Source organism: Lissotriton vulgaris, unplaced genomic scaffold, assembly GCF_964263255.1.
Source record: "Lissotriton vulgaris unplaced genomic scaffold, aLisVul1.2 SCAFFOLD_1089, whole genome shotgun sequence".
Classification (NCBI taxonomy): domain Eukaryota; kingdom Metazoa; phylum Chordata; class Amphibia; order Caudata; family Salamandridae; genus Lissotriton; species Lissotriton vulgaris.
In genome coordinates, this window is record NW_028255123.1 from 203,777 (window position 1) to 226,945 (window position 23,169).

General features: G+C 42.9%; 1 protein-coding gene across 1 annotated transcript in view; it reads left to right on the forward strand.

Moving 5' to 3' along the window:
• The window catches only part of LOC147659229 (alpha-2-macroglobulin-like), a 100,760-nt gene that overhangs the window by 61,641 nt on the left and 15,950 nt on the right, over positions 1–23,169 (forward strand). Inside the window, exons 19-28 of the mRNA XM_086951870.1 lie at positions 2,306–2,534; positions 4,312–4,438; positions 6,584–6,702; positions 6,900–6,951; positions 7,839–7,925; positions 8,602–8,778; positions 9,061–9,139; positions 9,557–9,713; positions 21,720–21,794; positions 22,951–23,113. Coding sequence (XP_086807996.1) covers positions 2,306–2,534; positions 4,312–4,438; positions 6,584–6,702; positions 6,900–6,951; positions 7,839–7,925; positions 8,602–8,778; positions 9,061–9,139; positions 9,557–9,713; positions 21,720–21,794; positions 22,951–23,113 — 1,265 coding nt within the window. The remainder of the gene's footprint in view (positions 1–2,305; positions 2,535–4,311; positions 4,439–6,583; positions 6,703–6,899; positions 6,952–7,838; positions 7,926–8,601; positions 8,779–9,060; positions 9,140–9,556; positions 9,714–21,719; positions 21,795–22,950; positions 23,114–23,169) is intronic.

Here is a 23,169-nt window from a genome sequence, read left to right on the forward strand (position 1 = left end):
TCAGAGAGTGGCAGTGGTGACAGAGAGTGGCAGTGATGAAGAAGAGTGTCCCAAACAGGCTGGACACGTAGAAACAACAAGTTCGCAAAACTTGCGACCCGACAGGTAAGTTCGCAAATTGCGAAATTGTAAAAACCCTCGCGAACTGGCAGAAACACGGGCGAACACAAAAAATAATAAAAATCCGCAAATTCGCGGGAATTCGCGGATTTTGCGGATTGCGAGTTCGCAAATCCGCAAATTCGCGGATTGCCAATCCGCAAAATCCGCTCATGCTTAACTGGTGCATCAATGTCAGAGGAGGAAGAAAACCACAAGAGGTGCTGATGGAGGAACCTCCTCACTGTTCAGCCAAAGAATCGAACTACCACAGACCAGAGCATTGTATCAGTCTTGTTAAAAGTAAATCATCAAACAATTAAAACTTTAAATAGAAAAGTCCTAAAAGCATGTTGCCTAGATAAAAAAACAAAAAACATCATAAGCTCTGAATTTCGGAGGATGACAGTAAAGAGAATTTTTTTCAGATAAGTTCATTACAATTTAACCCCTTCGCTGCGGGGCTGTTTCCCCCGCTGTGCTGGATTGGGAGGGAGAGGGGGAGGGGGGGGGGGGCGCGCACAGCGCCCCAGTGCTCATGACAAGCTCAGCTCGTCATTACCCACGATGGTCGTGTGCTCATGACGAGCTGAGCTCGTCATGACCACGCCCGTTTAATGGAACGCTCAGCACAGCAGGGGAATCAGCCCAGCGTGCGAGCGTCCAACGGGCATGACGAGCTCAGCTTGTCATGAGCACACGAGCGCCGTGGCTCATGACGAGCTAATCTCGTCATGAGCACAGGAGGGTTTAAACAATCTATTATGGTGCCCAAATATATGCTATGTTTGCAGGGATATATACATGTTGCCTATTACCTGGACAGAAACTGTAAACGTCCGATAATGAAAGGCACCTGCACAATCAGATGTGAGGTAGACTGCATGTAAGGTGAGTAGGTCTCTCCAGCATAAACTACACCTCCCACACTAAGACCACAAATGCTACCAAAGGGTGCCAGACAAACAACCTTGGTCAATATCTAAAACCAAGGGGCTTATTTAGTCCCTTGCACAACTGGTACGTCACTTTTTCCCATGTTAAAAGTGACACACCAAGAGCTCAAGGGGCTTGTGAATAATCCTTCAAGAACCTTAGTCAATACCAAATATAGCCCTTCCTTCCCCTTGCAATTAAAAAGTAAGAAGGTAAAGTACAACAAATTAGCCAATCTAGCATATTGAAAAAAAGTGGTTTAAAGTGGAATAAATAAAAAATTGAACAAAATAGTCCAACACATAAACATGTGGTTAACAAGTTCATCTTGCAAGCCGTAAGAAGGTTAGTTGGCCTACAGTGCTTGTACATTTGCTCACACCTATAATAGCTTCACCAACCCCATTCATCATGGATGCCCCTTCAGGGCAGTCAAATGATTTCCCCACCCCCCCCAATATTACCCGCACCCGCCCATCTTTCATCAATGTCCTCAGACACAGGATCACCTGAAAAAAATACTCCCAACCTCCCATTAGGAGTGCCCCAGTTTTATGTACAATTATTATCACACACAATAAAAACTTATATCGAAGAACACAGAATTTAATGTGGATCACCTATTACACGTTTTATACTAAAATGAGGCGATACATGAGGAGCTTACCAGAGGTTAGGATGTATGAGGGAAGTGCCTATTTCTATTGGTGAGGATGTGAGGTTAAACTTGTGTTTCTGTTGATGAAGCAAGATTAGAAGAACAAGCATTGCTGTTGAGAAGTGAGAGGTGGAGAGATGTCATCTATATTGTCAGGGCTGTGTGAGGGAACTTGCATTACCAGCAGTGGTGATGTATGAGGGAAGTATCTATTGCTGATGGTGAGACAATGTGGTTTAGCTTGGTGTCCGCCTGAGAAGCAGGATAAGGGAATCCTGTAGTAATGTTGATGAGTGAGAGAGAGAAAGTCTTAGTTGCTCTTGTCAAGGCTGGGTGAGGAAACCTGTATTCCTAGCTTTACGTCTTGTTAGTGATGCCTTATGAAGGGATCATAGGGTGCCGCTTGGAAGGCAAGGAGCGAGGGAGAACTTTTTAACAGAAAACTTTTGCCTTCTTTATCAATTGGGTATAGATGTTTATGTTGCCATTCCAGTAGTTATCACTGTAATGTATTTGCTCTTACCCAATACCCTATACCTTGGAAATATGTTTTTCACAAGCACTTTTGAGAATAATATTTTAATTAATCTTCCTTTTTCCATTTCTTACCAGTGACAAAGGGCATGCCGAACTCCAGTCCACGATCCCCGACACCATCACTGAATGGAAAGCCAGCGCGTTCTGCCTGGCGCCCGACACCGGCTTCGGCCTCTCCCCCACCACTTCTCTGACTGCCTTCCAGCCCTTCTTCACCGATATGACGCTTCCATACTCTGTCATTCGTGGTGAGACTTTCCAATTGAAGGTCACCGTGTTCAACTACTTGGACAAGTGCATACGAGTAAGGCTTTTTTATGTTAATTTCTCCAAACTTTATTGAGCAAAGTGCAGGATAGCAAAACTCTTTGGCATATGCTGAAATATACTGGACTGCTAGTATAAACCTTTATTCTGTTCTTATCAAATGTTTAGAAATTCCAGGGGCATAAACAATTTAAATCATTTAACAAGCAAAAAAACAAGACTGTTCTTAGTCTGAGCAGACATAAGGGCGGGGGATAGTTAATATAAACAATCTACTGGGCATATGTGGTACATAAGGTCACCAATCTAGCAGATAGCTGCATCCTGTGAGATGAACAAATGGCAAATTAGTGTTTCTGACCAGATGGAAAATTTAGTGATAATAGGAACTTACCTTTTTTGACAACACATGATATACAGTAGGGTTGTCTTGACATAACCTTGTGGCTATCCAATCTCGATTGAGTTTGCTTTTGAGGGTAACATGGTAGCATTGTGTGATATTTAGCTGCAGATGCTAGTGAAGCTGGTTGCTATGTGATGTCACATAGAACATGAAATGTAGATGTCACAAAGAACATGGAATATAGAATGCAAATTAACCTCTTCGATGCTCATGACAGCTTCCGGCCGTCATGAGTCACGGTGGGTGTGTGCTGATGACGGCTCGGAGCCGTCATGACCACGCCCGCAATTGGAATGTTCAGCACTGTGGCGGAATTCGCGCCGCAGTGATGAGGTTAGGCGCAAGCTGGTCAGTTGTCCGATGATACTTGATGGACGAGGCTTCTAATAAAGTATCACCTACCTTAACCTACAATTATTGTATGGCTATGCTTGTTTACAAGTTACACATTTTATTGCACAGCAACGTTTATATAGTGCCTAATACCCCATATGGGGTGCTGTATCACTTGTCTACATGGGTAGCACACAGGGTATGCGGGTGGAAGTGTGCTCTCTTTATTTTCATACCGTGAGCGAAGTGTTTCCAGGTCACGCGCGAGGCCTTCTGAGGTGCGGTTATCATGTCACGAGACACATCGCTTGGCAGTGTGATGGATGAGGAAGTGTGAGAGACAGGCACATAGTTTATGGTTGTCAGTAAAAGGGTCCCTTTGAGCGGCTCTGCAGGTCCTTTTGTCGAATTTCTCACATTCGTAGATCATTTATCTGGATGCTACACTGGGTTGTCCATTCTGAGATACTCTGTTTAATGTTTTTGGTCCTGAGAGGGCATAGTTTAAATGGAGAAATGGTGGAGAAATCTGCTGGCATGAACTTTGTTAATGCCATTCCATATCTGATTCTCAGTATGAGATTTCAAGAAGGGATCATATGGTGTAGCTTATTGGGACCGGCTGTGGTGAACTAAATTAAAGTGATCCATTGGCCAGATACATGTGGCCGAGCTCTTCAGAAATGCCATGTATGTTCAGATGCTAATAGATGCTACAGAACTGGGTGGTGGATATGGCTCTTACCAGCATTGTCTTATGTGAGTGTAAGAGAGTCAAGCAGTGAACATATTATGCAGCATGTATGAACTACAATTGTCTGACTGCTGAGTGCTAAATTATAAATTTTAGTTTGGGTGATAAATTGTACGTTATTGTAATTGTATTTCTACGCCGATGAGATGTTGTAGCACTTTATACCCGGTAGCATGCTAATCTGGAACTCAGGGTTAGTGGGTTTTATTTTTTTGCTTCTAGAATTTTTTTATTCTAGGATCAGGGAATAGATTGAGGGTTCTGAGGTGTGCTTTCTTTAATGGTGAGACCTTCATGTCTGTGTTGTCCTTTTCTTGACAGGTCAGCATCCACCTGGATAAATCAGAAGACTACCATGCAAAACCTACCAAAAAGGAGGAGGAGGGACACTGCATTCCTGCCAATGAGAGGGTCACTGTCTCCTGGGATGTATCCCCAAAAACCATTGGTAAGGATTATTTCAAATATGATCTTCGGTCGGGCCCTCATAGCATCACCTGCCTTCCCTGGTGTGGCTTGCCTTTTGTCAGACAAGCTCCGGCACTGACAAAATAATCCTAACAGAAAATAGATACTTACATCTTTTCCATGCATTGAACCTTCTACTTTCTGTTAGGGGAGCTCTTGATGGCGGTAGAAATGATCGCACTAGAGTAGATGAAAACATGGAACTTTACTCTACTGCAAAAATATTGCCCGGCATCTGCTGGGCATTGTCCTGGCAGTGATAACCAAGGGCCTCATGTATCAAAGGACAGGTTGCAACTAGGGAGCACAAGTGTTGAATCTTTTGCCATGTGACTCACTTACTAATCAGTCAAGTCACACAAATGTATATTTCTAGAGGGTTGCAAAACATTCTGCCTTCCAAACATTACTAAATCAGCTTGGGTTTTGCCTCTCTCTATGAATGGCTGCTAAAGAAGATCTGGAGGCCGGAGAGGGCTAGCAAATCTCAGCCCCCTGCGTTTGCATTCCCAGAATGTGAATTATTTTTGTTAAAAGCAGCCAAAGCCCATGAAAGGCATATGTGTTACTTTTTTTAAAGTTAACATGCTGGGAAATAACAATGCAAATTGAGGGATGGTAGCTGATCATGGGTATTTGCCCACAGCTGTGGTCATAAACCACTGATATGTCTCATGGCAATTCCCATGTAGGAGCTGGGTGGCCTTTTCATGCTTGTTCATATTTACAGTTTGGAAAAGGTTTCCAGGACAAACCCTCTTATACAAGTTGGAAACAATTTCTAAAAGGGCATTTTTACATTATAAAAATGTATTTTGCAGTCACAACCCCCGACATTTTGTGAATTGTTGGCTTCTCCAAAGCTGCAGAACTTTGGGGCATATTATCAAGGGGGTTTATCTCCGCTTTTTTTACTTTAAAAGCCAAGAAAGCGGAGATAAAATTATCTCCCTATTACCTAGCTGTCGCTAACACCAGTTAGCGACAGCTAGTAGGAGATAGTGACCATCTTGGGCCCCACTTTGCATGTCAGTGATATTTATCACTAATGACATGCAAAGTGGGCGTGCCAAGATTTTAGCGACTGGAAACAGTCGCTAACATCGCTATCTCCTATTACCAACTTAGGGAGATATTTGCGCTAAGCGCGAATATCTCCAAAAGCTAACACCTGCCCTGAGCAGTTCTTAGCCATGTTATCCAATGGGAGGTGGATAACATGGCTAAGAGCATTAGCTCGGTAATGCATGAATATCGCTGACTTTTCAGCGATATTCATGCATTGCGGCTGATTTTTATCACATTTGCGATAAACCTTGGTAATACCAAGGTTTATCTGCGATAAAAATCGCCGCGGCTCAGCTGTAAATTTTTGTCTCTAACCAAGCAATAGCGATATTTATCGCTATTGCTTGGTAATATGCCCCTTTGTTCTTTAGACCTACCATTCCCAAAAAAGAGGGATGCTCCGATTGTCGCCCCATTCAGACCTGTGCTGCTTCATATAAGTAAATTCTTAATGTAAGGAAATCCTCGTTGAGTGGAAGGATCTTCTAATCTTCACCATATTCCTTCTTCTGCCTAACGTAAAGATTCAGAAAAGGGGGTGGTGATGGACAGAGTATCTGAATTAAGCAGAACACTCGTACCCAGTCAACAGATCAGGGCTTGATCCATCACCGTTTTTTAGCCCACTGCACCATCCCAGCTCAGAACCTGGCTACATGCAAAATTAGTCTGTCCCTGGCCCAGTGCATCATGGGAACAGGGCAGACCAAACTACCAAGCCAATTCTTTTAATGGAAAGGAAACAAGCTTCCGGGGTCCGGTTTCTGGCATTACAGCCGTCTTCGGCCCGGCTAACGTAAAGGACATTTGCTATGGAATGGAAACATTCCTGCTGGAACAGAGATGTTCATATCTCTTCTGTGACCTAAATAGAACCTTATGGAGAAGCTCCCATAAAGATAATGAACCCCTAAATGAATTATCTAAACATGAATATGTCATGTGTCCTCCTAAATGAATCTCAAACCTTTGCTTGGGTTTAGGGGAAGAGATTTAGAATTTTTGTTCCTTCTCTTTGTCGCCTTGATTTGCCTTTTTCTGTTACTGCCTATTTCAGGAGAGGTGAATTTCACAGTTAGCGCCGAGACACTGAAGGGAGAAGGTCTGTGCGGGAACCAAATTGTTGCCCACGATGTGCACAGGAAGGATACAGTCGTCAAACCACTTCTGGTTGAGGTAATGTAGGGGTGGTGTGTGCTCTTGACACTTATTTCTGTGGGATCTTTCTTATATCTGGCATACAATGCTTACTGAGAGACTTCCCAAATATAAACCAACATTTCCTGCTGCTACCTTCCCAATTTTTCTCAATTTTCCAATTCTGCCTTGTGCAAATCTTAATTCTCTGCCCTGTGTGTTATTATTTTTTTCAGCCTGAAGGGATAGAGAAGGAAGATACTGTCAATGCTCTGATCTGTGTAAAAGGTGGGTCAATCACATCTGATGAGTAGTACTCTTGTTAAATTAGTCTTCACACACAACACACTTTACACTTTAAGGTTAGAGCTCTGCAAATAAGTTCAGTCTTTACCTGTGGCACACCGGCTATTTCAGTCCTGAGACCCGCACAAAGTTCAAGTAATGTAGATCAATTCTAAGCAGCCGCAGCCTCTGTCATAACACATTTCTGGTTCTGCTTTTATCTCTGACCCATAGCAACCATGCAGTGCCACACACATCTCTTTCAATGTGTCTTATTCCTGTTTTCTACTACCCTCTGACATTCCTGTTCTGCAGCCTACATACAGCTCATTCAAAGCATCTTAACCCTGTTTTTAAGCTCCCTATGCACTTTTGGTATTCTAAACCCCATGAAACTCTTTTAATGAGCCTTGTTTCTGACTTTGATTACCCTCTGGCATTCTAGTTATAGTGTTGACATGCAATCCTTCTACTTTACCCTAAACCTGGCCTACATCTTGCTTATCTATTCCACTTATGGTTCCCTAACAGCCCTAAAAACTGTCCCACTCCTACATCTTAACCCTGATACTTCCATCCCCTCCTAGCTGGGCACCACCTCAAAATAACAAGTGTAGATGTGGAAAATAGTGTTTTATGCAGTAAATAATGTATAAATGTATTCAGGCACATATTATTCTATAGTGCAAGGATGTGAATTGCTGCAAAATAATAATGTATTATATATACAGAGTTTAGACTTATTTTAAGATCTATATCAATTCCTCACCATGCAAGAAGGAAATTAGATTTGCAAATCAGGGTGAGCTCAGCTACCCTCGCAAACCTTTGGTGCACCAAATCAGAAAACACTTCCTATGTCTCAGACCATGTCTTATGTTATCTTTTAGCCGACAGCCCTGTTACCGAAAAGATTCACCTGAAGGTTCCAGAGAATATGGTGGAAGGATCCTCACGGGCTTATTACTCCGTTGTTGGTAAGTGATTGCTGAGATCCTCGCACCCTTTCGGTCCCTGTCATAGAATCTGAAGGCGCCTACATTGACCCATCAGTTCCATCAGCCCTGCATCCTCTGCGTTACCCTTTCTTCCTGCTTTGACCACACAAATGTCATAAGGCTCTCAAATGGTTCATGACTTATGGTTGAGCTAAAGGTCTTCTCCATCCGGGCAATATTATTTAACATGTCAGTCAAATATTGGTTGTAGCAGAATCATATTAAAAGAAGACTAAGCAAAGTTAACCCCTGCTCTGCACAATGTAATCTCAAATAGAGAAATGATAGAAATATATAAAGAGATAAGCATTTAAAAGTAACTGTGGGAACCTATTATGGTATACCATGCTGAGCCTCTCCACACCTCTACCGGAACCCAACTGTTTTCATCCTGTGCTGTCAGCACTTAACAGGGTGATCATGTAAAGAGTACAGATACTGTGTGACAAACTGTATGAGATGTCTTGTTTGGTGATGCTCTTCTGCCATCTCTAACGCACCACACATTGTGGTGCACGATAATGCAAATGTACTCATAAAAGATTGTGAGTGCTGTAACAGGGACAGTCACTAGGAACATAGCTATGACAGTGTAATGTAGTGCTAGACTGTAAAAGAGGATTTGTCGGACCTCTGAATCTTCTTCGTCTTGCAGGGGACCTCATGGGAACCGTCATCCAGAACTTGCACCATCTCCTGCAGATGCCCTGTGGCTGCGGCGAGCAGAACATAGCCCTTTTAACCCCCAACATCTATGTCCTGGATTATTTGAACAAAACCGGGCAACTGACCGATGAAATAAAATCCAAGGCGATTGAGTACATGATAAGCGGTGAGTGATGGAATTATCCATCCAGTCGGTTATTACTTGAACTGAAGGATTGTGCATTTGTGCTCATATCAAAGAGGTCAAAGACTAGACAAGTGCCATTAGCCCTAGCGTAGCACCTTCTTCAGGGTTAAGAACGCTAGAATCTAGTCTGATTTTGACAGAGGGAGGATGTCCTTTGATCTGTCTTTGGTTTGTACATTGTGTGAACAATTTGTAACTCAGCTGCTCACACAGCTGCTAGTAACTAACTTTGTTATGTGCTGATTATCTTCCTTCCCCTAGGTTACCAAAAGCAGCTGCGGTTCAAGCACTCCGATGGCAGCTACAGTGCCTTTGGCCCTCCTGGGCAGGGAAACACCTGGTGAGTACTTAGACGTGGTTAACAAACCGTGTCTCTTCCCCTGTATGACTGGGAGACTTCCCATCACAGATCTACCCAAGAAAGATCCACACTGGAGAACTCCCTCTCCCTATACTGGCAAACCATAGAAAGTAAATCCTTTTTCACTCAATGTGATCCAGTGGATCTTTGTTCTGGGTCTGAAGACCTTCCTCTCCTGTAGAGGCCAAAAGGAGTACTGCGTGCACAAAAAAGACACCTCTTTAGGTGTCACCGTAGTACACCTTATTTGGTGTTCCTGATAAGTGATTGCATAATATCCCAGGAGTGTGAAGTTCTCTTGATCCCCTCTGGGCTCCTTGGAGTGCCTTTGAAACATTTCACTCAGAAGATTGATGTTTATCAGAAAATTGTTATTTATTTGTTTCTCTCCTTCAGGCTGACGGCCTTTGTGCTCAAGTCCTTCGCTCAGGCCAGGAGACATATATTTATTCAAGAGAAGCAACTATCAGAACCCCTGCAATGGCTCGCATCCCATCAGAAGGATAACGGCTGCTTCCAGAGTGTGGGGACGCTCTTCAACAACGCCTTGAAGGTGACTGGTTACCCAGGTTTCTCTAGTGTGGGGTGAAACAGGTCTTTGTGTGTGAGAGTTGTAAGGGTATGGGCCATAGATCTGTTCAAAATGGAGCAATCGAGGCATTTGAGCGAGTAAGGTTTGGTAGACTTGAATCTACCGAGCATCCATGTAAATCCTAGGGGATCAGTATCCGACTCCCACAATCCTAAGGAAATTATGTACTGTCAACGTCTGTACATTGTTCACTGCTTTTCAGAGCATTGGTGGACTGGGTCATTTTCCTATTCCAAGCCCTTTGTGACTTGACAGTTCTGAGAAGACTTGGGCCCACTGTGTGCCCTGCCCTGGGTTGCATCGATGGGTACCCTTTACCGGGTCAATTACAGTAAAACCGCAGTGTCTCAGCGCAGGCGCGAAGGCTGACAGATTGCACCAGTACTGAGCAGAGCACATTAGTGAAAGACAGAGCTGTGATTTTAGTGCTCTGCCTTAAACTAGACATGAACCCGCATTACTTTAAAGAGGGGGCAAAGTGCCCAAGGCAGTGCAAATGCCTGTTGCGCCAATTGGGCACTAGACATTGGATGGCACAGCAGAGGAGTGAGACAGATGTATTGTAGAGACATTGAATGGCACAGGAGAGGAGTGGGACAGCTGAAGGGACATTGGATGGCACAGCAGAGGAGTGAGACAGATGTAGAGACATTGAATGGCACAGGAGAGGAGTGAGACAACAGTAGAGACATTGGATGGCACAGCAGAGGAGTGAGACAGATGTAGAGACATTGAATGGCACAGGAGAGGAGTGGGACAGATTTAGAGACATTGAATGGCACAGGAGAGGAGTGAGACAACAGTAGAGACATTGGATGGCACAGCTGAGGAGTGAGAGAGATGTAGAGACATTGAATGGCACAGCAGAGGAGTGGGACAGATGTAGAGACATTGAATGGCACAGCAGAGGAGTGGGACAGATGTAGAGACATTGAATGGCACAGCTGAGGAGTGAGACAGCTGTAGAGACATTGGAGGGCACAGCAAAAGAGTGAGACAACTCTAGAGACATTGAATGGCACAGGAGAGGAGTGGGACAGCTGCAGAGACATTGGATGGCACAGCAGAGGAGTGATACAGTTGTATAGACATTGAATGGCACAGCAGAGGAGTGAGACAGATGTAGAGACATTGAATGGCACAGGAGAGGAGTGGGACAGCTGAAGAGACATTGGATGGCACAGCTAAGGAGTGAGACAGATGTAGAGACATTGGATGGCACAGCTAAGGAGTGAGACAGATGTAGAGACATTGAATGGCACAGGAGAGGAGTGGGACAGCTGTAGAGACATTGGATGGCACAGCAGAGGAGTGATACAGTTGTATAGACATTGAATGGCACAGCAGAGGAGTGAGACAGATGTAGAGACATTGAATGGCACAGGAGAGGAGTGGGACAGCTGAAGAGACATTGGATGGCACAGCTAAGGAGTGAGACAGATGTAGAGACATTGGATGGCACAGCTAAGGAGTGAGACAGATGTAGAGACATTGAATGGCACAGGAGAGGAGTGGGACAGCTGTAGAGACATTGGATGGCACAGCAGAGGAGTGATACAGTTGTATAGACATTGAATGGCACACCGTCAAAAAAGTGACATCCTGGTGCCTCAGGGGCCTCATAAATGAGGCCCTTCATGACTCAAGCAGGTCCTTCAAATTGAATTTATTTGAATAGTAAATTATTTTCGTTCAAAGCTTTATGCTCTTGAAACATTCTATAATATTTTCAATTTTATATACAAGGAAAGTCTTGATTTCAAAGCGTTTAACCCCTTCCCTGCGGGGGTTTTTCACCTCCTGTACAGGGGGGAGGGGGGCCGCTCGCGGCGCCGCTGTACTGGTGACAAGCTCAGCTCGTCATGAGGCACAGCGGAGCTGCACTCATGATGAGCTGAGCTCGTCACGGCCACACCCGGTTTTTTAACGTTCAGCACAGCAGGGAAATTATCCCCGCGTGCGAATGTTCCACCGGCCGTGACGAGCTCAGCTCGTCATGAGTGCAACTCAACCGTGCCTCATGACAAGCTGACCTCGTCATTAGCACGCAACGGGTTAATATCCCAATACATTTCAGGCAAGGGCGGTCTTCAGGGGATATGTAACCCTGTGTAGTGAGGAAAATAACAGAAATAAAAATTAAAACTTCAGGCACAGTGCACAAGTTAATGACTAGACTCATAGGTGTATACACAATATGCTTAGAATCCCTCGTGAGAAAATATCACTGTGTTTTGGCACAACTTATTCAATTCATTCTGAAAGTTATGACATTTTAATAGACCACCAGGAAGGTGTCATAAATAGCAAAACCATTATATGGGGATATTATTTGGGGATGGGACTAAATACCTTGTCCTGTCTCACTCTTGCACTATGCAATTTTGCACACCTCCAAATATGCCACTACTTTTCACATCAGGACAGGGAATCCTGGACCCGTATATATATTGGTCTATTTGTTGCTCCGCTCTCTGTCTTTTGAGCATGTTTTTTCTTTACTATGTATTAAAATTCAGTGGTGGCTGGTGAGACTTGAAAGTGGTGAGGCGTAAAGGTTTGTGTCGAGTGGCTTGTGGCGAGCGAGCGTACGAGTCGGACAGCCACAAGGGGGATTTGGGGGGGGGGTGTTCCCCCCGAGAAAATTTTGCAAAAAGAGCAAGCAAATGGTGCATTTTCAAGCATATTTGAGAAAGCAAGAAGGTTAATAAAGCAATTGTTAAATTTTATTTTTAACATCAATAATGCTAACTAATATCACTGCAAATAATCTTTGTGACAACCTCACATTTCTCACATGTGAGGTCCTGTTTTGATCTAAAAGAAACTTTTTATATGGATGTTGCATGAAACAAACACAGCATTTCTCTGAAAGAATGTCTACAATAGCCTCTCACACCACCTATGTTCAAAATAAATTAAAGGAAAATCGTATTTAAAACAGTTTGCTTAAGAATTATTCAATGTCATCAGGGCAAGAATCTCTGCAGAGCAGATCTGGCTCTATAAGGGGACCCATAAGATTCTGGGGCCCTGGGCCAGAGCTGAGCCCACTTTGTCAATGCCGTAAACCGTCTCTGACCAGGCCTGGTGTTTTTGTTCATGTCCTAACGCATGGCTTGCATTTTATTTCTTGCATTTGGAAGTCCTTGTTTTCATCAAACCACTTTATGTAGGCTGCAAGTCATTTTCAGGACATAAACAAACTGAGGATCACCTCTTCTTTTTCCTTCCAAATGACTCTCACCTTCCTTTCCATTCTCTACATGCATCGTTACTCAGAGCACAACTTTCCCTAACATATGCTTATGTTTGCCTTAATCACCATTTACTTTCCGCAAATTGCCCAAAAACCACTTTAAAGATAAAAACCTCACCTTTATTGTAAAGTGATACCCCTGCAACTTAATTCTCCCTACTCTAGCTTATTTATAAATGCCATTAAATATTTGCATGAACTCACATGCCTCTCCTTAACCCGCTACTGTCCAACCCATCTACAAGTGACACAGTGCACCACACAAATAAATAGCCTGCACCTTTGGCACATTCTGTGCCAGGGCCTGTTAAAGATAAAGTGAGCCCCATTTCACATCAATTCTTGGAGCCCCCCTCCCTTCCAGGAGCAATTACCAATACCATGATGTAACATAGCTTTAAAACAAATAAATAGGGCAAAATCCACAATCAACAACCCCCGATATAGAGGAAGATTGTGATCCTAAGGAGTTGGCAACAAAGCATAGCCTGAAAGCTCTTTGCCAGCCTGGACTTTGAGATATAGGCTTAAACCACCCCGCCTTCCGCTGCCCCGCCCCCTTTCCTCCAAACATATGCAGTATCTGGGGCCCATTTTGCTTGAAAGATATTAATTTCACTGGCACCAGCCCTGTCTCGTGCAAAAGGGAAACAAAAAATACATGTACATCTGCAGTGACATCACTCGTGCTGCACAGCCATGTGTAAAAATACAAATAAGTCCATACATTTTTAAAGGGTCACAAGACTTTCGACAAGAAATAAGGAATAATTGTATTAGGTGAGCAAATGCGTACCATGTTCCCCTCTCGAAAAGATATATCCAGAAAAATGTAAAGAGGTGAAGGGCAGTACAATGGTGGATAAGCAGGAGACAATGGCAACAGTCACAGGTTCTCCTGAATATGACTCAAGAATCTAGACCATGTACACAGAGGGGGAAGTGTGGGTTAGGATAATAAGAGAGGGACATTCAGATGGCAAAAGGAAATAAACAAGCATTGGAATACCAAATAGGTCTCGCCTTTGGGACCTTAAAAGTGTTTAGCCATGCAACACTTGATGTTGTTGCACCTAGGATATTGTGCTGGATAACTAAACACTTATATGGTCCCAAAGGCAGACCTATTGGCTATACCAATGCTTGTTTTCATGGCCGGCGGATTAAATTCGCAGCACAGCCAGAAGGTAAAGCTTAAGTTTCAACATCCCACTCTCTCCTGTTTTGCTGGGGTTTTTTACTCGCTTCCTTTTAAGTGCTTCGTGGCCACAACAGAGGTATGAAGCGCTATGCAAATATTACATTAAAATACTCTTTAAGAGCGCAGGGGTCCTGGAGGACAAGGAATGCCACAAGAATAGACTGCTGTATCTATTTGCAAATTATGTTTTGATGTATTTTACTACTTAATTAATTGTACTTAAAAGCAATACAATTGGACTGAACAACTGAACTCAGGTTTGTTTGTGATTAGATGGTTTGATGAGTCTGTTTCTAACCAGGGAATCAATCTGTCTGTCTGTCTATTTTTTTCTATTTACGTTATCTATCTACTTATATCTTTTATTTAAGTAATTGCTGCGAAAAAGTGACAAACCCCTTTGCAGTGCTTTCCTCCGGCACTGGTTGTGAACAAGTTACCAACAGGAAACATGCTTTTAGCTAAAGTCTGAGCTAAGTTTCCTCAAAGGAAGAGCGTCTGAAAGCAGAGGGAAGGGTGGAAGGGGGCTTCTTAGTCCCGACTACACGAACCGAGAGAAGTGACCGAGTCTCAAAAGTGTATGCCGAGCAGGGTCCCGTGCACCGTCACCTTACACAAGGCGGCAGTCCCAGCCCACCTTTGACCCACACCAGTCTCTGGCTCATTACCTTGGTCCGAAAAGAGATATCACAAGTTATGACACACCGACTAATTTCTGGGACGGACGCATTGAGAAACGAGTATGGCAAAGCTCCAGTAACCGATACCTTCCGTCACACCCAACCCATTCAAAACCTGTTGAGGTCAAAATGACAGTGTCTCTTTAAAGGGAAGTAGGCCTTGTTGTTATAAGATGTAGTGTCCCGCGAAAGGTGGGACAATTAGACAAGGCAGCGAGGTCGTGTATTAAAAGCATACACTTGTTAGTGTCTTTAGACATACATCTATGGAACTGTAAAAATATAACCCCCAAAAGCTTTACATATCCTTTAAAATAAAAGAGAGGGGATAACAACGACACAGAGGATCACAGGAACCACAACACCCTAAAAAGAAGCATTCCAATAAGAAATGGGAAAGGAGTGGGAGCAAAAGCTTAAAAGAAGGAAATTATTTGATTTAATTGAACAAAACACAAAACAACACACACAAAAAATCACCATTTCCAAGTGTGTGACAGCAGGTCCAGCTTCCAGGGCCCAATGGGAGCAGACGTCAGTTTCCGATTCTTCTGTCCAGAAGAGATAAAGTTGCAATTTCAAGACAGCGGGTGGGGGCAGTTGACGCAACATGGGGCTGCTTCCCACTGCTGAAGAGACCACATGTGGGTGCAATGCCAAGGTGGAGCAGGCAGAGCGCAGTCCTGACCTCTCTCCTCTGGAGGGAGAAGAGCAAATGACAGAAGAAGAAGAAACAAGCGTGCACACCTCAAGTAAAAAAAAAAACTGTTGGCAAAAGTGGAAGTGTTTCCCTTGCGGGAGCGAGTAGTGACAGGAGCGATAATTGACAACACATGGCGAAAAAGCTCGCTCCTACAAGGGACTCACCAGACATGCACGCTTTGCCATTGGAAGCAATGCAGCACGTGCAACTTTTTGCCCACAAAGCTCTGCCGATTCCTAAAGGTCTCTTTCCTATGGAGCGCATACGCGCTGCGTAGGCAAGAGATAAAAAGGAATAAGAGGGAAATTTCCAACTTCCAAATTTAGAGCACTTAGAAATGGTGGAAGTGTGTGCAGAGCGCTAAATAAAACATAATACAATGGAGGCGAACTAAATGGCACTAACTCATTTAGGAAGGAGCCTCTTGCACATCACATAAGCATAGGCAAAATCTAAAGGGGTGTGGTTATTGACAACCCTTCTATTGTAGTTTTTCTAGCATGCTTCAGTTTCAGAGCCAATAAAAGTATATGGACATGATTGCGACCTGCCGAAAAATGGGATATACATGTATCGCGTGTTTTCAGAGAAGCATCTGTTTCGAGGAGAGAATTTGGCTTGAAAGTCCCATGCATTCTCCTCTGTTCCTTTAACCCATGAGAAGGTGAGGCAGTCACCCCGCTGACAGCAGCAAGGTGCTGCATCGCTGTATCCTGCTTGGGCGCTGGGAGCCCAGGCTTCTAATGTGTCACATCTGGCTGCGAGTGAACGGGGGGCTTCTGCGCTAACAGAGAAAGCAATCCCGCCAAAACCCAGATCCCTGGCAGAGAGAGACACGGGAGATCCTGGCTTTAGAGGAAAGAGTGCTTTACTGGAAGATGCTCAAACTGCGGATATTGTGTTACTAAACTGATGGCACCGACAAAGGAATCTGAAACAACTGGGGCCCGGGAGGACCAACAGAGCACTGCGTTGCTTCAATAACCTCACATTGCTGCAGTAGTGAAGCAGACTTTCATGCCCACCCGTTCCCCGCTCTTCTTACCCCCCGTTCCCTCCCCTGCATGGAACAGCACTGGAAGTGTCTGCCAAAAGTTGGCCTATTAACATTACAAAAACACCAAAACTACAGCACACAATGTGATAGACATGTTCAAGGTCTTTCAACCACGTTAGCGCCGGCATGACGGGCGGGGGGGTTATTGTGCAGATCCCGGGGGGGGGGTGGTGGAGTTGCGCAGGTTACATAAAAAAAAGTACCTTCCCCTGGGTCGCCCGTTTGCCTGCTGCTTGCTGGTCTGCGTGTTCCACAGGCATTCTTCCTCCCCTCCCCTAAGCCAATCACCACGCTGCAATGACAGCGTAGTGATTAATGCAGACAGCTCCCAGCCGGGAGCCTTTAGGGAGGCCATCTTCTCTATGTAGGCTGCATACAGCCAACATAGAGGAAACGGAGAGTGTGCATGACTGTTTTGCCAACCAAACAGTCAGGTCCCAAAACAGTGGGCTAGCCACACCTCCCCTGCGTTACAGCAGACCCACCCACCCGCATGCCCACAACCAGGCACTTATGCTGTCTCGCAGTGTTAAAATCAGTGTTCACCTATAAAAATAGACTGGTGCATTTCTGGTTCAGTTTGATTGAAATATCCATCTAAGAATAGGCAATTACTGAGTAGGTGATCATTCATTCCTCAACCACTGCATCCAATTATCAGAAGCAACACTACAGAAGACTTTTTGATTTTAAAATTGCACTCTCGAAATTATTAACTTTGGGGATCATAAATACAACTTCTAATAAGTGACCCATATATTCCTCCACCAAATAGAAGGGTAAACCATATATTTGCCCAGTGTCATTCTGTGCAAGGTTATAGGAGCCAGATCAGTAAGGATATGGTGAGCTGCACCATCTGCTCCTTTAATAAAAACTCAATAGTTGTTATGCTTGGGGGTTCAGAAGAATCCTGGAATAGATTAGAGTTCCGGATGATAAATATTGTACATGAACAGTTTTCTCACCATTGAAAGTAGGGTAAATCTCCACTGGCCTTGGAGAGCAAGAGACTGAAAGCTTTTGTTTGATGCTACTTTGCAAGAACAAGACACATGAGGCTTTTTCTTGGTCTCCACTTTGAAATGGTTCAGGATCCGCTTGTCACCCGAAGATATGCTTGGGTTTGGAAAAACTTTGATCCACAATTCTTTAGTAAATACTGATAACAAGGCACACATTCCAGATATACTTAAGTAAATAGGGATTATCTGCCTTATTTTTTTCTGGGTGGGCTGCTCGTTTCTTACCCAGCAACTGAGTAAATAACTTCATCACCCTAACAGAGATGCCACCTGCCTAATTTAAGAATTACCTCCAAGCTGGCAGTCATTTCTAAAACTTTGCCAGGGACCGCCGTCAGGGCGGTTTCTATCAATGCTTTCTGCAGTTTGGTGCAGGACTTCATCAACATGATTGAGCCTTGTGCAAAACTGTTATCTCTTTTTCAAAAATAAAATCCTGAAGTTGGATTTTCTTTTTCAAAATAAAAAAAGATAATGCCCACTCACCATGGGAGTCCTCTCCCATGGCGAGGGGGGCATTTTTAGCTGTTACTGTTGCTTACTGACAGGGTTTGCCTGACAAAAAACCTGCTATATGTCTGCCCATTCTAATTGGGCAAGCTGGCTTATAGCCATTTCTCCAATGGCCCTTACTCTGTTGGATCGTCAGAGAAGATTGGCCTCTGCAGTGAAAGAGTAGTCCATCCATATTTAAATTTGGCTTTAAATTGTCTGTATGTTGTTTAACATACAAACAACTTTTCTACTTAATTTCCACTGTCAACATTGATATCTAGTTTATTTCTAGTACTCCACCCAAAAAAACATAAAACAAATGCATACGTATTACAGTGAAAGAAGGAACAGGAAGGTCATTATACTCAAATAGCTTAGACTTCATTGTGAAATTCTTATGATCTAGTTAAGACATCCAGAACGACGCCACCAACATGTAAAGAAGTGTTACTTTGACAAAGTTATGGAGAATTTCACCCAGCGACCTTTAAAATCAGAAGGAATTTTTCTCCCGCCTGGCACCAAAAAAATCTGTATTTTTTTTAGCAGGGCAGTTTTTTTGTCTCCTAATACTGAAAGCAAATCCAGTTTTGAATTTGAAATTGGATTTGTAAAGTGGTCTCTTGGTGCTAGACAGACCACCGATAAAGAAAATAGCACCACGAAAAAGGGAAAAGCCAGGTTTTAATGGACTTCCTGATCGGAGGCAGATTGGCGATGCTGTAATCGTTTGATTTTTCCTTGTCTGAAGTTTGGTAAGAATACAATTCTTTATACCAGGTGATAGGCTACCACAGGTTGTCTAATGGCTCCGATGCGCAACAGTTTACAATCAAGAACAAGTTGAGTAGGGGAATAGTAATCAAAGGTGGTATAAATTGATTGTGCAAGAGGATGTCACTGAAGAGCCTTGATTGTCCATCTAGAGAAACATCTGTATCTTAACTCCCCAGCTTTTTACATTAGAGACAGGAGAGGGACAGGACCAAATTCAGGAGGCCGGATGGTAGATTGTCAGAGGTGCTGCATTTCAGTGTAGCTGGTGTTAAATTTCAGATAATTGGAGCATTTCCATATGTGAATGGCAATACGGCGGTTTGGTAATGACGTTATGCCATTGGGAGATTTTCTAAGTCTTAGCAGAAGTTGAGAGTCATTGGTGTAGGTAAACATTCCCAACCTGAAAGAACAAACCAGTGAAACAAGAGGTCTCAGATAAATGTGTGACAGGGTATGGGGGCAAACTCAAGTCTTGGGGTACACCACATAAAATGTTAAAAGGGGAACACAATTGTGCTAAAGAAACCTGTTGAGATCTGCCAAAGGAGTGATACGAACCAGATAAGAATGTTATCCTGGATACCAACAGCAAGACATTGGCTGAGAAGGAGCTGGTGGTCCATGATATCAAACGCCATGGACAGATCCAACAGTCTCATTGCATTACAATATCTGTTGTCAGCATCTACTGCAAATCCTCCACTGCTTCCAGCAAAGCTAACTCCATGCATCGATTAGGCATTTTCTCATGTCAGTGAAAAACATGTTCAAACCACCATCTCAAAAAGATGCTAAGTTAAATAAGGAAAGCTAAATTGGAAACTACATTTAATCCCTGAACAATGCTATCTTTTAAATGGTATTGCTAAGCATACTGATATTTCAGATGTGTTTCCATAGCGTCCCCTTACTGTATTTTATGGAACTGTAAGTTCAAGATGACACAGGAAGGTAAAGATGACACAGGAAGGTAAAGATGACACAGGCACCCCTGGAATGAAACAGCATCTACTGCTGAAGCAACTGAGTTACTTCAGAGTGTGAAGTCAACAGACTGTCTGTTCGCTGCATGTCCAGGCTGGGTGTTCTCTGCTGTCCTGGAATGTGTACAGACGTTTTACTTCTGGAGTTACATACAGGTTCAGTGACTTTCTCACTTTCGTCACTAAAGTCTGTTCACTGAAACATATGGAACACAAAATTATATTTCATGATAAATCATAACTAAACTTTAGAAACAATTGTTGGCTCTATTAGTTTACGAAAAGTATGTAAAAAGCATTAGGTGCATGCCTGTGTTGGCATATTAAAATCTGAATTATTGGTTCCTCCAATGCTTTTTTATTAGAGTATGTGGTATCCTCTAGCAGGTTAAACTCCAGACTACAACATTTAAAAAAGACAACTCCAGTGAAAATAAAACTAGATGTATGAATATAGAAATAGTGATTGCCTAATTGCAGTTTTTTACGAATCGCAATTAGTAAATCGCTATTTCTCACTTGTGAAACTCATTTGAGTTTTATTAGCAATTCTTAGTGGGTCACACAAGGACCTACATCATGAATATTAATGAGGTAGGTCACAGTTTGTGACCCGCCACAGTTCGCTGCCATCAAAGGGATGGCGGCCTGCTGGTGTCAGCTGACCACTATGTCTGTCCTTGCTTTTAAATAAAACAACATATATTTTGTTTAAACAGAGCCTGATTCCTTAAAGGAAAACAGGGTGCGTTTACAAAAAATATATAAAAACTTTCAAGTTTCATTTTTTAAGAGTAGGCAGTAGCCCCTTGGACCATTGCCTGCTCTTAAATAATATTTTTTCAACCATTCTCAAAGGGGAAGGCGTCCCTTGCGGACCCCTTTCCATTTGTGAATGGGCTACCACCAACATTCAATTGGCAGAACATTTTTAATGTTTTGTGACTACATTTCATTTGCAAAACATTTGTACATACCATTCCAATTCCGTACTTGGAAGGGACGCTCTCAACTTGCCCCTTTCAAATTCTGAATCACAAAACCCAATTTGCGATTACAGAAGCAAGTTAGAGAATCTCAATTTGGGCTTTGTACATCACAGAAAACATTTTGCCGTCACAAACAGCCAAATTTGCAGAATCTGCCATTTTGCAACTACAAAATGCTTCGTACATCTAGCCCCTTTGATGATATCATTCAATTTAGTTTTGAGATGTGAAAGAGTCCCTCCTGCATTAGAATGAAAGTATTCCATATGAGATGGAATTATACACTACTCTACCAATAGATTGAAGTGACAGAAATATACTCCAATGGGATCAGCCACATCACTTTACGTACACGTTAAAGATTTGGTAACCATAGGTCTGCAGGGACCTCTGCTGTACGGCTAGACATAAAGGGAATTTGATTTTGCGACTTCACAATTTTCCTAGTTTTTTTTATTTATTAAAAAGAAACATGGGTAAAAGAGGAAAAAAATTATGGCTACCTTTTAATGCTAAAATAAAGCATCATTGTTTTTAAACAAAATAAAATTAAAAAGCAATTTGGAAGTTCGCCCCTTATTGTATATTCGTGAAAATATTTTCCCCTAGTGGTCCGAATGAGTAGAATGTGTTCCCAATTTCCATCATATTCCTTTGTCAATTTGTTACTGTTTTATCAAATGTGTCTCTTGGCCGGTCAGCATTTCTGATTGGATCCAGAAGTACAGAAATTATGAAACTGTGTTTTGCTTCCAGGTTTTAGCTTAATCTTACTTTACATTCTCTTACCCACAGGGAGGTGTGAAAGATGAAGCCGCGCTTGCAGCCTATGTCACAATCTCCCTCCTGGAGTACCCGCTCCCTGCAACAGTATGTACAGAGCTTGTTTGATTCTCATTATTCACTTTTGTGGTTTGAAAACATCCCCTTGCCGAGTTGATTAAAAAATCGGATTAAGTATGCGAAATGTACAGAAAAATTTACTCAATTATTGCACGGTTATATAAAAGAGATAACATTGAGACCTTTTAGCAATGCTAGTGTTGGTGAGGTCTTTTGGACTCATTCAAGACTTGGAGATTCAGGAAGATTATTAAAATTATAATGACAACACCAGTGGGACTCCGGGATCCATTCTGATATCTGAGAAAGTCCTCGAGATTAACTGCGGAAAACATTAAAAAGAGAAATGTTGTTCCAACCAGGTGGAAAGAATCTGCTTTGATCACCAGAAATATTATAATCCTCTGTAGTACTATAGTGGACAGTGAGCCTCTTATTGCCATGTTGAAGAATGTCTCCTAGTCCCCTTCCTAGTCACTTTTTCTTTAAACTGTGTGGATGGCCCTCAGCTCATCTGTTGCTTTCTATTGGGGTGGGATCGTGAACATGGGGCCCGATTCACAAAACTAACTTAAGAAAAAATCCTAAACTTGCTACCATTTTGGTATTCACAGAAGGCACTTACTCATTTCGTTATTCACAGAAGTTAGGACTCCTAACTTTAGGACCCCTAAATGGAGAAAAATCCTAACCTTAAGACTTTCGGTATTCACAGAAGGCATTTAGGAGTCCTAAAGTTAGGAGTCCTAACTTCTGTGAATATCAAAATGAGTAAGTACCTTCTGTGAATACCAAAATGAATAAGTGCCTTCTGTGAATACCAAAATGAGTAAGTGCCTTCCGTGAATACCAAAATGAGTAAGTGCCTTCCGTGAATACCAAAATGGTAGTAAGTTTAGGATTTTGTCTTACGTTAGTTCTGTGAATCGGGCCCATGATTCCAAGATGTCTCCAAGAGAAGACTGCCCAAATGGCCTTGAAGAAGAGATACTTGCTGTGCTTCTTACTCCACCTCTTCCTGCCCAACCTAGGCACATCCTCAGCCTCACCTTTCCGTGGTCAATTTCCTTTCCTTTGATTAAAATATGACTTTGGTATTCTGAAGCAAAGTCCATGCATTCAAAACGTGTGGCTGACTCTAAACCTGGCTCTTGCATCTAAGAACCTTTCTGCTCTTTTCCAGCACCCCGTTGTCCGTAACGCCCTGTTCTGCCTTGAATCGGCCTACAAGGAATCAAAAGATGTCTACACCAAGGCACTCATGGCGTACGCTTTTGGCCTGGCTGGCAAGGATGACAAACGCACTGAGCTGCTTGAATCCCTGGATAAGGAAGCAATTGTGAAGGGTAAGGGGGTAGCGAGTCTTTCAGAATATTATCCTCGCGTAAACTAAATGTAACCT